Genomic DNA, 15,046 nt, shown 5'->3' on the forward strand with positions numbered 1-15,046 from the left:
AAAAAGAAAAAAAATACTTCTTCATTATGTCAAAACACAATTATGTGCCGAGTTTCGTGCCTGGGCGAGGCTTCTGGGGCGATATATTGTGATTACAGACACACACACACACACACACACACACACACACACACACACAGCCGCTTTTATTATTATGTATAGATAACCGGTTTTAAGGAAAAATGTGCATAAATCACATTTATGCGCATTATAATAATGATGGGAAGAAAAGGAGAATTTTTTTTTTTTTAACCGTAACACACACATCGTGTGTGTTAAGGTTAAAGTAGAAGCCGATAAATCAGGGCGGATACCTTTTGAATCTCAAAAGTTGAAAATTTTGATCAATAAAAAGAAAAAAATTTTTAACCAACTATCATTTAATTTAATAAAAAAAGCTTAAAATTACAAGTGGTAAAATTAATTAAAATCCCATACTCGTTTTAGTATCACATCGTATATCTTCATCAACAGGTATTACTCTTGAATGGTATACCTTCATCTGTAGGATAAAATAACTAAGATGCTCTGACTTCGACAAAATATTTTAAAAATCGGTAGTAAAACTAAAATTAGCAGATTTTCATTTAATTTTGCCCACTTTTTGAGGCGTTTAACTGTAACAAAGTGGGGTACCACATAAGACTTTGAATTATTTAGAAGTAGTGGTGAGAAAAAAAATCTGTAAATGCAATTTACTTGGTTAAGACAACCACTCGAAAATATTGATTCGCTGTCGGGAGCAAGTTGACATCTCTGATATAACCACCTTCATCAGCAGGTCCTACTAACGAATGGTATACCTTCATCTGTAGGGTAAATTAATCAGTAGGAACTACTAATGAAGGTGGTTAGATCATATCAGACGGTGGTTATTTTATCCTACTGATAAAGGTGTATCATTGTAATAGCGTAACGGTGCATATAGATTTTTAACTCTTGTGATTTTAAAAGTTGTTTTTAAGAAAATTTAAGTTTATTATAAAGCATTACTTCCGCAATTTTACAATAACAATTTTCATTTTTATAAAAATTTATAAATATACCACAAATAAATTAAAGTTATTATACTACCACTTTAAATAACAATAAAAAAAGATCTAATTTATTTATTACTATGCTCCTTAGTTGGCACGCAGTCTTCTTGTTAATAAATAACATGCCGCATATTGCGAGCATATGATTAGATTTAAGTAAGAGTATTAACACTTTACCGACCGGTAGCGGTTCGAACATACTATGCCCTTTCACCGCCCGTTCAGCTGCAGATCGTCCGAGACACCGGCTCGGTTTCGGCCTAGACTGACGCGCGGACTTCACCACTAAATATCAAAAATTACAAATTTGATATAAAATGCAACGTTAAATCATCAATATACTGGTTACTGTATTAAAAAGTAGGCGTAACTATCTTTCTTTAACTAATCTTACAAAATATTTTGCTACCACTTTATTAGAACTTTTCCAGAAAGAGGAGCAGTTGGCATCCCTGCCTTCATATCGATGAAAAAATCCCGACTTTCCTCGCAGGAAAATCTAGTCGCACCCAGCTACACGATGAAAAATCCCGACTCTTTTCGCAGGAAAATCTGGTCGCACCCAGCTGCACTCGAGAAAACGACAGCTGAATTTTTTTCAGGGCATGCTGAATTGGTGGAAAACGTAGTCACCACAGATCGGTCAAAAGTCGATTAATCGACGACCGGTCGGTAAGCGCTGGGGAGCAAACGCTGAATAATCTACGGCCGGTCGGTATACGATGAGAACAAAACGTCGATTAATCGACGACCGGTCGGTAAGCGCTGGGGAGCAAACGTCGAATAATCGACGGCCGGTCGGTATACGATGAGAACAAAACGTCGATTAATCGACGACCGGTCGGTAAGCGCTGGGGAGCAAACGTCGAATAATCGACGGCCGGTCGGTATGCGCTGAGAACAAAACGTCGATTAATCGACGGCCGGTCAGTAAAGTGTTAAAGTAATATTAATAAACACACCTTTTCAACAATTAAAAATTTCAAAAATATTTTTCAAAGGTAGATAATTAAGCAAAGCTTTTAAAATAGCTAGAATTTATTTCTGAAATCTACAGAAATTAAGGACATAACCAATATAGACATTGCAATTGGGTACTTGCACTTCAAGAAGATCACAGATACCCACACATGTGACCTATGGCGTCAGAGCAAACTGATCGTTAACGTTGAACTAAGTTTCTCCACAAAAGTTAGAATATTAATTAAATACAGAACCGTGTCACACATCGAATTTATTAAAATATAATTCTTTCTCATCTATGACTCTTACTTAATTTTGATTTATTATTTTCTTATGTATTTTATTTTAACCGTGATATATTTTTGTTCAGTGTACCTGACAACTTCGAGGCATAATTAATTTAGACATGCATAACTTGCTCCGGACAACAGATAAATATTTTCGAATGGTAGTCATTTAATGCATGATTTCTTGGTTTAATAAATTCAATTTATAGATTTTTTGCGTACCACTACTTCTAAAAAATTCAAAGGTTTAAGTAATCTGCCCCTTTGTAGCAGTTGAGCTTTTTTAAAAAGTCGGCAAAATTAACCAAAAATCTGCAGTTTTTAGTTCTCTACCGCTTTTTAAAATATTCTGTCTTCTCCGGAGCAATCGGTATCTCTGTTAGTTTGTGTTCTACAAGGCTTCATGTCTGTCTTTGTGTTAAGTAAGAAATGTATAGTGAAAGAATCTTAGTGTTAGAAATGTATCACTTTAGAGAATTGATACTTGGCAGGCTTGGCTTACACGAAATGGAATGGAAAGACCAGTTGCTAAAGTAAACAAATGTCACGCTTCAACAACCAACCGATATCGTGATATCCACACTACGTCACTCGTAGGTATCCCATTATCATTCGACATTTTAGATAAATTGAGCCAATAGAACTGGCTCGGAATCTCTATGTTTTAGATATATTTGTGAAGGCTTAACACACAAAATAAGGCCCGATAGCTGAGTGGTAGAGACTCACGCTTCCGTGCCACAGGTCCTGGGTTCTATCCTCCGACCGGTCAAGATTGGCTCAGTTTTTCATCTTTTCAGTGGGTTAAGCACTGGGGTTCGGTGTCCACCTGGCCATCAAAACTGGAACATATGCTCCTACACTCTAGAGCAGTGTTTCCCAACGTGGGGTCCACGCCCCACTAGGGGGCAATTTGATTGTTAAGGGGGGCGATTCGAAAATTGACTCTACACGAGTTTAACCCTTTTACTCTGGGCCATTTCAATGCAATGCTAGGTTTCGGTGACAAAATTGAAGGAAAAAAGCAAATTCTTAAATAATTGAGACCAATAAATATTACGCGACTTAACGATTTTTTAGACAACAAACCTGAAATGAAGTATCTGTTAACGGTCGATGGTAAGGAATTTGTGAGTTATTTAGTCGGTATCTTCGAAAAACTAAATACAGGGTGTCTATAAAGGAACTCCGGGGTTTTAAAAATTCATATCTCACTAACTATAAAAGATAGCAAAATTTAGTCGATTTCTCTGCAAAGAGTAGCTCAAAAAGTTTTACTCATACCAATTGGGAATGTTTGTATCAACAGTTGGCGGCGCTGCAGGGCGTTGACCTTGAAATGGATTTGGATTTTTTCTTTTGGATTCCGTTGGATTTTTTCTTCTGGGGGCATATCAAGAATCTTGTGTATGCAGAGAAAATTCGTGATGTGCAACATCTCAGGGAACAATTGTGTGGCAACCGTCCCCCCAGACATGCTCGCCAGGACATGGGAAGAGGTAGAATACCGTTTAGACGCCTGCCGTGCCACTAACGGCGGTCGTATCGAACTTTACTAAGTGTTAAAAAAAACTTGAAAATGTAAGCTTTTCAGTCATGTATAAAACATGTATGTATGTTTTTTATTTCATTAAAATATTTTGCCTCAAAACCCCGGAGTTCTTTTATCGACACCCTGTATATTAAATAAGCAACTTCAAGGAACAAATGGAACTCTGATGCAAAAGCGAAGATATTTGGTTTCATTACCGTTATGCCAGAAATATATTAACAACAAAAACTTTGAACAGTTTCATTGGCTCCAAAAATGTGAAGTAAATGATACCGCTTTACTTGTTATTGTCGATCATCTGAAAATTCTTTCGGCTGATTTGCAAGAAACTTTTTCTGATTTAAAACAAGTTGATTTTCCAACACGGATGATGCAGTCAATGTTAGTGGATTTGTCTGATATATCAAATATGCAGTATCAAGAAGAACTCGCAGAAATGCAAAATGGTGAGTCACTTAAAATTTTATTTAATATAAAAGGAGTGGTGGCATGGCTTTGTGAGGAAACAGAAATCAAATACCCAAATTCAACCAAATGTGCAAGAAAACTATTGTTACAGTTTCCATCTTCATATTCAGCTGAATGTGAATTTAGTTCTGTAAATGATTTACTGGTAAAAAAAAGAAATCGCCTGGATGTAATACAACAGGGAGACTTGAGACTGAAGCTTAAAACCTCTGTGCCGCAAGCATCCAGGGCAAGGATCTCAATAAATTAAAAAAAATTATTATCGAAAAATCTTAAAATTATTTCGAATTTGATTATATTAAAAATTATACTAAAATTATTTCGAATTTGAATTTTAGTTTCTCATTATATGTTTTGAAAATTTACTTACTGTGATCGTTAAAAATTTCCTGGTGATTTTTTCCTAAAACCTATCATTTAAGTTTCTTAGGAGAACAATTCAATTTTTTAATATTAAAAATTATGTATATGTTACATAGGGGGCATAAGAATTTTAGAAAGGCTTAGGTGGGGCATGGCACAAAAAAGGTTGGGAAACACTGCTCTAGAGATAAAGATAAAAAGAAATTGAGATGAGCAGAGTAAGCCTTTGCTTTCCTTTGGTTGCCGTGCCATTAAGTTTAGTTTTCAATACACAAAATAATGAAATTGGGCTTGATTTGACAGAAAAACTTTTGATAGATAAAGGTCGCCGGTGAGATTTTAAATTTGGACACAGCGTGAAATGTGTGTTTAAGAAAATGGACATAGCTTATAATTCCGTTTCTTAAATTTCTCTCAAGAAAATAATGCGATTTTTAACCCTTTATTTACCAATTTTTTTAAATAAATATCAAAAATGCGTTAAACTATTATTAAGTAATGTCTTTTTTAAGCATTAGCAGTATTTTTCTAAAATTTTTTTCTTCTTAAATTTAATTTGGGACTTGAAAGCCACATCAGGATTTATTACACAACTGATAATACTTTGACAGCAGATATTATACCATAAGAACATAAAGAGTAATAAAATACCTGAGCTTATATTTTTCATTTCTTAATATCGATTAGAAATATTAAAAATGTAAACCATATTTATTATGAAATTAGATTTTTTTTAAAATTATTATTCGCAAAAATTTGCTAGTCTATATTTTGTATTGCTAGTCGATTAGAAATATTAAAAATGTAAACCATATTTATTATGAAATTAGATTTTTTTTAAAATTATTATTCGCAAAAATTTGCTAGTCTATATTTTGTATTAAATCAAAATTCCTTATCTCGCATTTGATTTGTTAAGAGCAAGTCCAAATAGGATGCGCCAATTTTAGTGGTCCAATCAAAATTAATGGTCTTGCACCGTTATATAGCTGTTTCTTGTTCAGGAACGAATATTCTCTTTATTTACCGAAATGCGTCACCAAGACTAGGATTCAAGTAAGACAATGAAGCGATAAACTTTTTTTTTTTTAGTAATTTAATGATAGAAATCGTAAAAATAGTACGGATTAAATTTCTCTTTGACTTGTTTAACTTTTAAAAGCTTTTATGTTGCTTTGAAATCATATTTGCAGAGTTTGATAACGAAATTAAACGGAACTGTTTGCAGTAGCGAATGATAACTTACATCCTATACCGCAATGGTCTTTTCTTAGCTTGCAACGGAGTATAATGTAAAACATGTCGGGACTTTAAAGTCCCAAGAAAAGATTAACTCATTATAAAATTTTTATTAAAGCTAAACATTAATATTTTGTTTAATAATTAGTTGCAAAACAGAAACATTTAAACATAAAACATTTAAAAAAAAATACGAAAGACTTATGTAAAATTGATCGAGATAGAAAGTTGAGGAACAAAAACTGATCATAAAATGGTCGCTTCGAACTTAATATCAACTAAATATTTTCATGGCTATGTTCAGCTTCAATTAATCGCCTGCTACCAATTGGTAATGATAATTGGAAAGTTATATTACAGGTACAAACAAGTCTCGGTGCGATATTTTGTACCGTTTCAATGCTTTATGGAAATATTATAATGTCTTTGAAAATAAAAAAAAGCAAGCCTTTACAAATTGATAGCTGCTTTTTACAAGGTTGTTAAACATTCATAATAATGATATTAATTTTATGCTGTATAAATTAAAGGTTTTAAAACACACTTCAGCGTTTAGAGTTCTGAATACAAAGACATCGCCAGAAAAGTTACAGCTTAATCGAAGTGTAGAATTTTACCATGTAATGATTACGTTAGGAAATGTAAACATGTAATTCCTAGTTTAATTACAAATTGAAAAGACGCATTTTCTGCTGCATCAATTTTTGTAAACGCACATATTTGGGTAGGGTGGAATTTTTTTAAACACCCATTTTGAGCTGTGCCTATTTTCTCAAACAAAATCAGACAAAATCAACAAAGTCAGCCTTCGGTCAAAATCAGTCAAATGGATGGGCGAAGTATGGGAGTTTAAATTGTAAAATTTGCGAGTGGAATTTTTTCCAGCAAACTTCAACCCTTGAATCTTGATATTATCCAATCATTTAAAAGAACTTTACACTAGATAACTGGTAAAATAATTATTTCCTTTTCTTGATTCCCGTGACCAGCAAGAGGCTACAATGATCTGGGAGCTCTAAATTTAATTTCTACAGCGTAGGTCAGAGTCGGCTAAAATGCATTACAAATGGGTTTAATTTAGCTTCTCATTATCCAATGGAAACGTTGACCTTTTAGAATAAAATTGCAGGTTTGGTGACCTTCCGAAGTCTATGACGTGTATATCGACGGCAACACAAGTTTAACCCTTTCGTGCCGACTGTCACAAATACGTGACAGCATAAAACCGTATCAACCAGGGTAAAAAGATAAAACTGGTAATCAAAGTATTTTTTAGCAGTTTATTTGTGGGCGGAGTTATAATTGTTTGATTTATTTAATTCACCATTACTTTGTTCAAAATAAAACTATTTAGTTATACTTCGAATAAACATTGATTATATATATGATTAAACTAACAATAATTAAAGTAAAAGCAAAGTAAGTCTGTCAAATTAGCAACGACTACATTTAAGTTACCGTTTTTTATTTAATTACATCCTGATTCTGATTTTATACGAATGCTTTTCTGAATCACCCGTCCCCAAGGGGTTAATGCTTATTTTTTCTCATCTGTGTCCTTAAAAAATTTTCTCATTCATAGATGGATTTTCGTTCTCCATCTTTATACACATACTAGATCAGTACTTACTCGAACCCACATACTAATTTGCTACTCATATTTTGTAAATTCATCCGAAAAATCCCATTTTCTATCTGGTAATTTACGCACTTCCACTTCCGATTTTCAAGATTACGGTATATAGTCTTCGTCTGACCTGCTGTTGGTTTCTTTTGGTTTTATTGGGGCAGTCAGGGGCGCGGTAATTTACCGCCGACCGCAAAAACAGCTCCAGCACATTGAGGGAAATTCTTCCAATAAAAAAAATTAAAAATCAGTTTTTGACAGCTAACTGCATCAATTGCACCACATTTCACAATCTTTCAGTACTCAGAAAAAATTGTCGCGATTAAAAAGCAGCATTTCTAATAAAATGGTGACCTTATCTCGAAAAAAGGGATTTATAACGACTTTTAGAGCCTTCTGCGACCACAGCGATAAATGTTTAATAAGTCTGAACAATGAATTTGTATAATACAATTAACACCTTTAGGACAGACAGAATGAGAAAAAAGCGCTTTCTGAGGCCAGCATAGTCCGAGAGTATATGCACTAAAGAGTATGAATACATACTAATATCAGATGTAATACGATAATACCATACACAGTTCATGTGTATGTGATCTGGGGCCAGTGGAGTGAGAAAGTTCATTTTATATGATATGTGAGACTTGAAGGGAGAATCACACGATCACATATATATGTGTTTACTGCCCTAAAGGGGTTAAATCAACATTTATTAAAAGTTTCATATACTTTATGCATTATGACCTTATTTCAAAATTAACAAATAAAAATACAAGCATAATAATAACAAACCATAAAATATATATTTATATGAAATACAAGAAAAAAATTTAGCAATCATTTCCTAATCGCTGCCATATCATAAGCAAAAACTTATTCCATTTATAATGAAGAACTATCTAAATGTACAGTTTCAAATGTCTTCACATCATTTAAAAGTTGATTGTATTCTTCCTTATACACAGGAAAATGCAACATAATTTCTTCTTTAATGATTTTCAGTTGCTGCAAAATACAATAGGTTTTAAATTAGTTATCAAAAATTTTCGAACAATATCTAATAGAATATATTTAAATAAAGCATTCATAAGGAAATGTGCAAAAAAACTGCAATAAAGAATAAATGGAAGGAATGAACAATTATTTAATAGAAAACATTGATTTTTAGTCATGTATAGTTCAACAAAAAAAAGTATAAAAAAAAAAGGCCATAGGTTTCCCAGTCCATATAACGAATGGAAATAAAAAAAATTCTTTGCCATCCAAACACCACCTTTTCGTTGAAAATATCATTATGCTCATATTATTATTATTATTATTGTTTAATAAATATGGAATTATTAAGAACATTTCATAACTATTAAAATTTAGTCTTACTATGTGAAAATCTGATCAAAAGTTATTCTGGTTCAGGACACAAAGTGAAGAACCCTGAAAATTTTTTGTGCAAAAAATCAATATCAAAATATAAATATCAAGATGTCAATTTATGCACCATACATGTTTCATAGTTAACATAATTTTTTGAACTAGCATTCATAATTACCTAATAAAGAATAACCTAATAAAGAATATTACACCTTTATCCAATTCAAGAAAAAACTTACTTCTTACAAGAATCGCGATATTGGGTTTTTAAATTGCATGAATATAAATTGCGATAGTGGATTTTAAAATTGTATGAATATGAATCGTAATACTGGAATTTAAAAATGCAAAAATACAAATCGCAATGCATAGTTTTTAAATCAGGTAAATACAAAAATCAATGCTTGAGATTAAAATCGTGTGAATAAGAAGAGCAGATTCCAGTGCAGTTCCAAAGATTCAAAATCCACCGAATCAAAATGGCGGAAGAATAACTTGTATGTAAATGTCTCCTAAATGGGTTTCAGCAAAAGTTTCAAAATTTCGCCAAATTATAAGTTTTTGATTTGCGGAAGTTTGCAAACCAATGGTCTTGAGATCAGCGGAATTTTGCAACATCCGCGAATAAATCACATGCCTTGCTTCAAGTTCTTAGACCAGGAAGAATGATACAAAAAACTCGAAATTCCGATAAATACGATCATTTGGGCTGGTTGCCCCGTTTCTTTTTTGCACACTGTATATACAATGCTTAAAGTTTATGTTTGATACGAGCATAAACAAGATACTTTGATTTGTATATTATGCTATTATATTTACTGAAGCAGGATTGTACAGAAAAATAAATAATGCTATCCTCGTGTCATGGCAAGAAGAGCATATATTGTTGCTGTTGTACTAAAACAATGGTTAAAAATATGAGAGAAGTCTATTTGGAGAAAAATGCAAAGAAGTAATTTTAGTGAAAATAGGTTGACAGAATAAGTCGTTGAAGCTTATTTTGGAACATTCGTTGTATGTTGTGTGTCCGTTGTATGACGAAAATTTATGTTACAGCATTATGGTTGACTTAGAAATTATTATACTTACAAAAGAAACCAGATTATATAAAATTCCACTAAAATTCAATAATGAAATATGAACATCTAATTTATAAAAGAAGATAACATTAAAACTTTTTTTCTTGGTAAATCTTTGAGCAAGGTTCAGTTAGAAAGGGCAATTAAGCCACTTAAAAATCAGTACTGTTAAGCCACTAAAGAAGAAAAACAGTTCAACAAGCAATAAGACTTAGTTTCAATAAAAACACATAATTTCATATATAATTAAAATATTTATTTATGAAAGCAATTTTTCAACATACAGTAAAAGATAGCTATCACCATATGATTATATAAAACAGTAAATGATTTTCCTTGATAAGGTATAATTTCTCTTTATTAAAAAGAAGTTATACTCTGAAAACATACACTCATAGAATTTAAAAAGCGTTATGTGAATACAACTCACTTCTGTAACAAAATTTAGATTTTCCTTTATATCTTCAGAGCCTCCACTCACAAGTCTTAATTTTAAATAAGCCAAGCTTCCTCCAATACTCCAGTAGCTGTTTTCTGTTTGGTCTTTAAATAAATTAAAAGTCATTTCATAGCATCGGTTGAAGACAGTTTTTGTTTCTTGCCAATTAAAAATATCTGCACCTTTATGGCACCTAAAAAAATATATTTAAGGAATCATAATAAAAATAATTTTTTGCAAAATATTGAAAAAATTTTGAGGAGTATATACACAAAAAAAGTTAAATAACTAACTTTTAGTAATGAAGTCACATAAATTTCAAATTTGATTTGATTTCAATACATGATATATAATTAGAAACAAGTTTTTTGTTTTGTTTTTTTGACTGACTAGCAATGGTCTCAACATAAAAACATTATACAGTAGAACAACGCATGGAACCATACATGGCAATACTTTTACTTTCGGTTCTAGTAACGTATGTAGAATTTTAAAAAGTATGCATTTTTACTTGTACTTCATTACCTTTTAAATTTAGTACTTTACTTGTTTTTTCATTACTTTTTATGAGGGAAAAGTACAAGTATATGTAACGAGAATGTCGAAAGATGTATTATATATTCATTATTTAACTTAATGTATTATATATTCTTTAACAGCTAACTTCTCTTTCCAAACATTTTTACGAATTGCTATTTGCTGAAAGGGAAAGAGCGTGGTAGAAGGGAACGTGAATTCTTTAATGGAATTTACCTGAATATGAAAAAAAAATTTTTTACTTATTTATTTAAACAAAAATTATGTTATCAAATTTGTTCACCTAATTATTTTGTTGAATCAAACTAATTTGTTACTAAAAAATTCTGAAAGTAAACAAGTTTCCAAAGATTTAATAGCTTAAAAATGAGCATAATTCAAAATTCCTTGTAATACGCAAACATTGAATTTTCATTTCCCGTTCACTATTTGAATAGAATTTTGTAACATTTTCCTGCATTTCAAAGTTTTATACCATTAAAATAAAATTTAATACATTTTAAAAACTTTTCTTAATGAAATTTACGATTAATATGAATTTTCGATTTCCTCAAAATGTACTTGAAAATTAATTTTTAAAATAAAATTTTTTCTCTCGCTACTCTTGCTTAAAGTACTTGAATTTTTTCATGTTAAATTAACACTTTCTTTCTCTTCTTAACGCTAACAGTTAATTTTGGACATTTGTAACAGTTTAAAGTTAACTTTCTTTAAGTTCGTGTGATTACAGCAAGTTCCTTGTTGTTTCAAGTGCTTTTAGGCCTTTTGCAAATGTTAGCACTGGTTGGGCTTCTGTTTTGCAGTTTTCAAAGGTTTTATTTTTTTTTAGCTTTTGCAACAATTTCTTCAGTCAATACAAGTTTCAAAATTTTCATCAACTGTTACATAAACATGTGTGATTATTGAATGAGACATTTTCCCCACACTGTAACAAGTTCTCATTTACTTATTCATCCCTGTAAAGCCTGGATTTTAATGAATTAAATCCCAAAATATACCCTATAAAAATGACCTTAAAAACGCAAATGTCATTAAAAAATCGCTAGTAATTTAGTAAAAACATTGAATTAAAAAAAAGTTCACTTAAGAATTATCTTCATTAATGTCAAAATATAATAAAGCAATATAATGCATGATTCATTAAAGTTGAAATAAATGTTATATGCTAAAATAACAACAAAAAAAAGGAATATTCACGAAAATGTTTTGGTATATGTATTTTAACGAACAGAAAATACACTTGATATAGAATAAGCAATGTTAGTAGATATTAGAATTTCATTAGATTATAAAATCACACAATTTATTTCATTCATAGACAAAATAGTAAGTTCTTTCTTAGAAAACTGTAATGTTAAATATTACTAATCAGAGAAAAAGGGAAAGCTGGTAAAAATATTACTACTAAACATTTTGCATCAATTGCTACTAGAAAACATGGTTGCAGGTGGTATGTGAGATGCCAATATAAAATGTAAATCTATAAAAAAATATCTTACATTGAATGTAATAAAACTTACATAAAGCAAAGAGAAATAATAAAAAATGGGGAAAAGAATATCCCAAAAAACTTAAAAAATACTCCAAAACGCAAATATCATCAAAATCAAAGTTTTAATCATACAATTATTTTGATTTTAAAATATGAAGTTTAATTTAAATACAATTCAAAACGAAGACATTGTAATGCACACAGGTTACAACTAGTTAATAATATGATTGAATAATAAAAATCTTACCAAACTGACATTTTTGCAGACACAAAAAAAGCTAAATCTTTAGGCATTGTTTGTGTAATATTCATATTCCACTTAGAAGCAAACTCATTGCATTTCTTTATGTCTTTTTCTATCCTTAGATTTCCTTCATTACCAACTTTAAAAAAACAAAACAAGTATTACATTTATAATTTTATAGTCAATCACACAATGAAACAAACTTTTTTCAGATATCAATGCTCTCTAACTCTACTGCCTTGGTGATAAAGTATTATGGTAATTAACAATAAAAAGCATAAATAATTTATTAGAGATTATAAAATACTATTTATCCAAATAAATTTTTTAATCAAATATAAGAATAGACAGTTTGAAGTCCATCCACCCTTTTATCTGTTATGAATTCTAGCAACCAATATTCCTTATCCAGTTGAAAGTTTTCTAAGTCACAAAACCATAGCAAACTATGTTTCTGTGAAATTTGGCTCCATGAAAAATGGGTGAAAAATAAACTCTTGCACAGGAAATGGTGGTACCTACATAGATCGCTTGGAGCTCGCCGAATGAAACTCTTCAGCTTTTCCAGATTTCGGTTCAAAAATGCTAAATTCCCTGACTTTTTGAACAATTCCGAATTTCCTGATTTTTCTAGGTAGAGTTGAAACTCAGTAAAATTTAAGACATAAATATTTAATGAATAAGTATGATTTAAATTAATACATAATAGGTGAAAAATGCATTCAAGACAATACACAACTTCCAACAAGTCATTTTTGATAAATAAACTACGAGAAAATATAAACTATAAAGAACAAATTTTTTAACTTGAAAATAAGCTAAAAAGAAAAAACAATGCATTGAGACAGTATGCTCCAAATAAAAAATTAAACTGAAAAAATGAGAAAGATAGTTTAGCAATATTTTACAAATCAATTTAAAAACGAAACAGTTATGACGAACCACTAACCTGAATCTCGTATCATCTCACATATTAAACAATCAATCAAATTCCTTAAAAATAATAAAGTAATATTTCAATGGATCCCATTACACATAGGTATAGATGGTAACAAGAAAGCTTACTCTTTAGCAAAGATGGGTATACAGGAAGAACAGCTAACTTAGCCACTCTCTACAAGTTCCTTAAAGAAGCACATTTGTCATAAAATGAATACAGCACATAAAACAGAGCAAGAATTACTATCCAAGGGAAAACGCTGGGAAAATATCCAAGAGAAATGGAAATACTACTTCCATATGGAATCCGTTGCTAATTTCAGATTAAAAGTTAGTCATTTACCAGAACATCTAAACATCATTATCATCCTTCCAACAAGTAAATGTCAAATCTGCAGAGCAGTTAAAATGAATGCTGAACACTTACTTTCATGCTGAGGACTCGATAAAGAATCTCAAAGAAGTGTAAATATTCTCAATTTACATTGGGATGCTAGAAGCATAATGAATTCTTTGTAAAATTTTCGTTTCTCTATTTGTCAGACATTTTTCACTCAAGCTCACTTTAATTTTGTTATCCTTAATATTCACTGTTCTCATATTTTAATTGTTGTATATTCTTATTGTACACATATTGATAGTTCTTTATATACAGTTGAACATGTTTATCTCGAAAACCTCTATATTTCAAAATTTCTAAAATTCATGTCATAATTCATCATTAAAATCAACGTATTTTCCACGTTTATGTCGATTTTTTTTCTTCAAAACCTCAGTTTCTCGAATTTCTAATAATAGAGTCCAAATGTCAAAACTTTCTTTATTAGTTGAACTTGCACACAGAGATGAATTTCGTGAACCCACAGGAAGTAGGGATGAACAGGTTGGGGGTGTTTCTTGGAATTTCAATCACTATCTCTGCACTTCTAACTAGAAAGGAATACAATGATTCTGGCAGTAGGTGAGGGGTAAATGAGTAGTGACCACCAGGGGTTAGCTTTTCAACATAGATAAGAAAGCTAAGGATAGAAATTCATTTTCACCTCAAAATTGCAACCAATGGATCAAAGGATAATTAAGAGTTTCAAAGTGAACTATATTAAACCGATGGTGCGCAAACTTACAGATGCCATCGGTGAAAAAAGTTCTCTTCCAAAAATATAAAAATGTTAGATGCTATCAGACTTACTGTTTAGCCTGGAGAAAAGCTATCCAAAATGGTTTTAAAAAGCTGGTTTTAAGGATAGCTGTGAAGATGATGAACAAGAGGTTGAAGGCATCGGTAAAGAAGAAAAAAAATGTTGAGACTGAAAATGCAGTGATAGAATGGAATGCAATAAAATCTGGATTTAATGTTGACATTGATTTTGAAGATTTTCATAAGTGGACAGATGTGGAAATCATATATAATG

General features: G+C 31.0%; 1 protein-coding gene across 1 annotated transcript in view; it reads right to left on the minus strand.

The window, feature by feature from the left end:
• Nucleotides 1-8,317: 8,317 nt before the first annotated feature.
• LOC107439956 (adenylate cyclase type 10) overlaps nucleotides 8,318-15,046 on the minus strand; it is a 65,838-nt gene continuing 59,109 nt past the window's right edge. Inside the window, exons 32-34 of the mRNA XM_087163507.1 lie at nucleotides 12,699-12,834; nucleotides 10,414-10,615; nucleotides 8,318-8,541 (exon numbers count right to left, since the gene is read on the minus strand). Coding sequence (XP_087019633.1) covers nucleotides 8,419-8,541; nucleotides 10,414-10,615; nucleotides 12,699-12,834 — 461 coding nt within the window. The 3' untranslated portion in view covers nucleotides 8,318-8,418. The remainder of the gene's footprint in view (nucleotides 8,542-10,413; nucleotides 10,616-12,698; nucleotides 12,835-15,046) is intronic.

The sequence above is a fragment of the Parasteatoda tepidariorum genome, chromosome 5, assembly GCF_982258835.1.
Source record: "Parasteatoda tepidariorum strain Cologne lab strain chromosome 5, Ptep-v5.0, whole genome shotgun sequence".
NCBI lineage: Eukaryota > Metazoa > Arthropoda > Arachnida > Araneae > Theridiidae > Parasteatoda > Parasteatoda tepidariorum.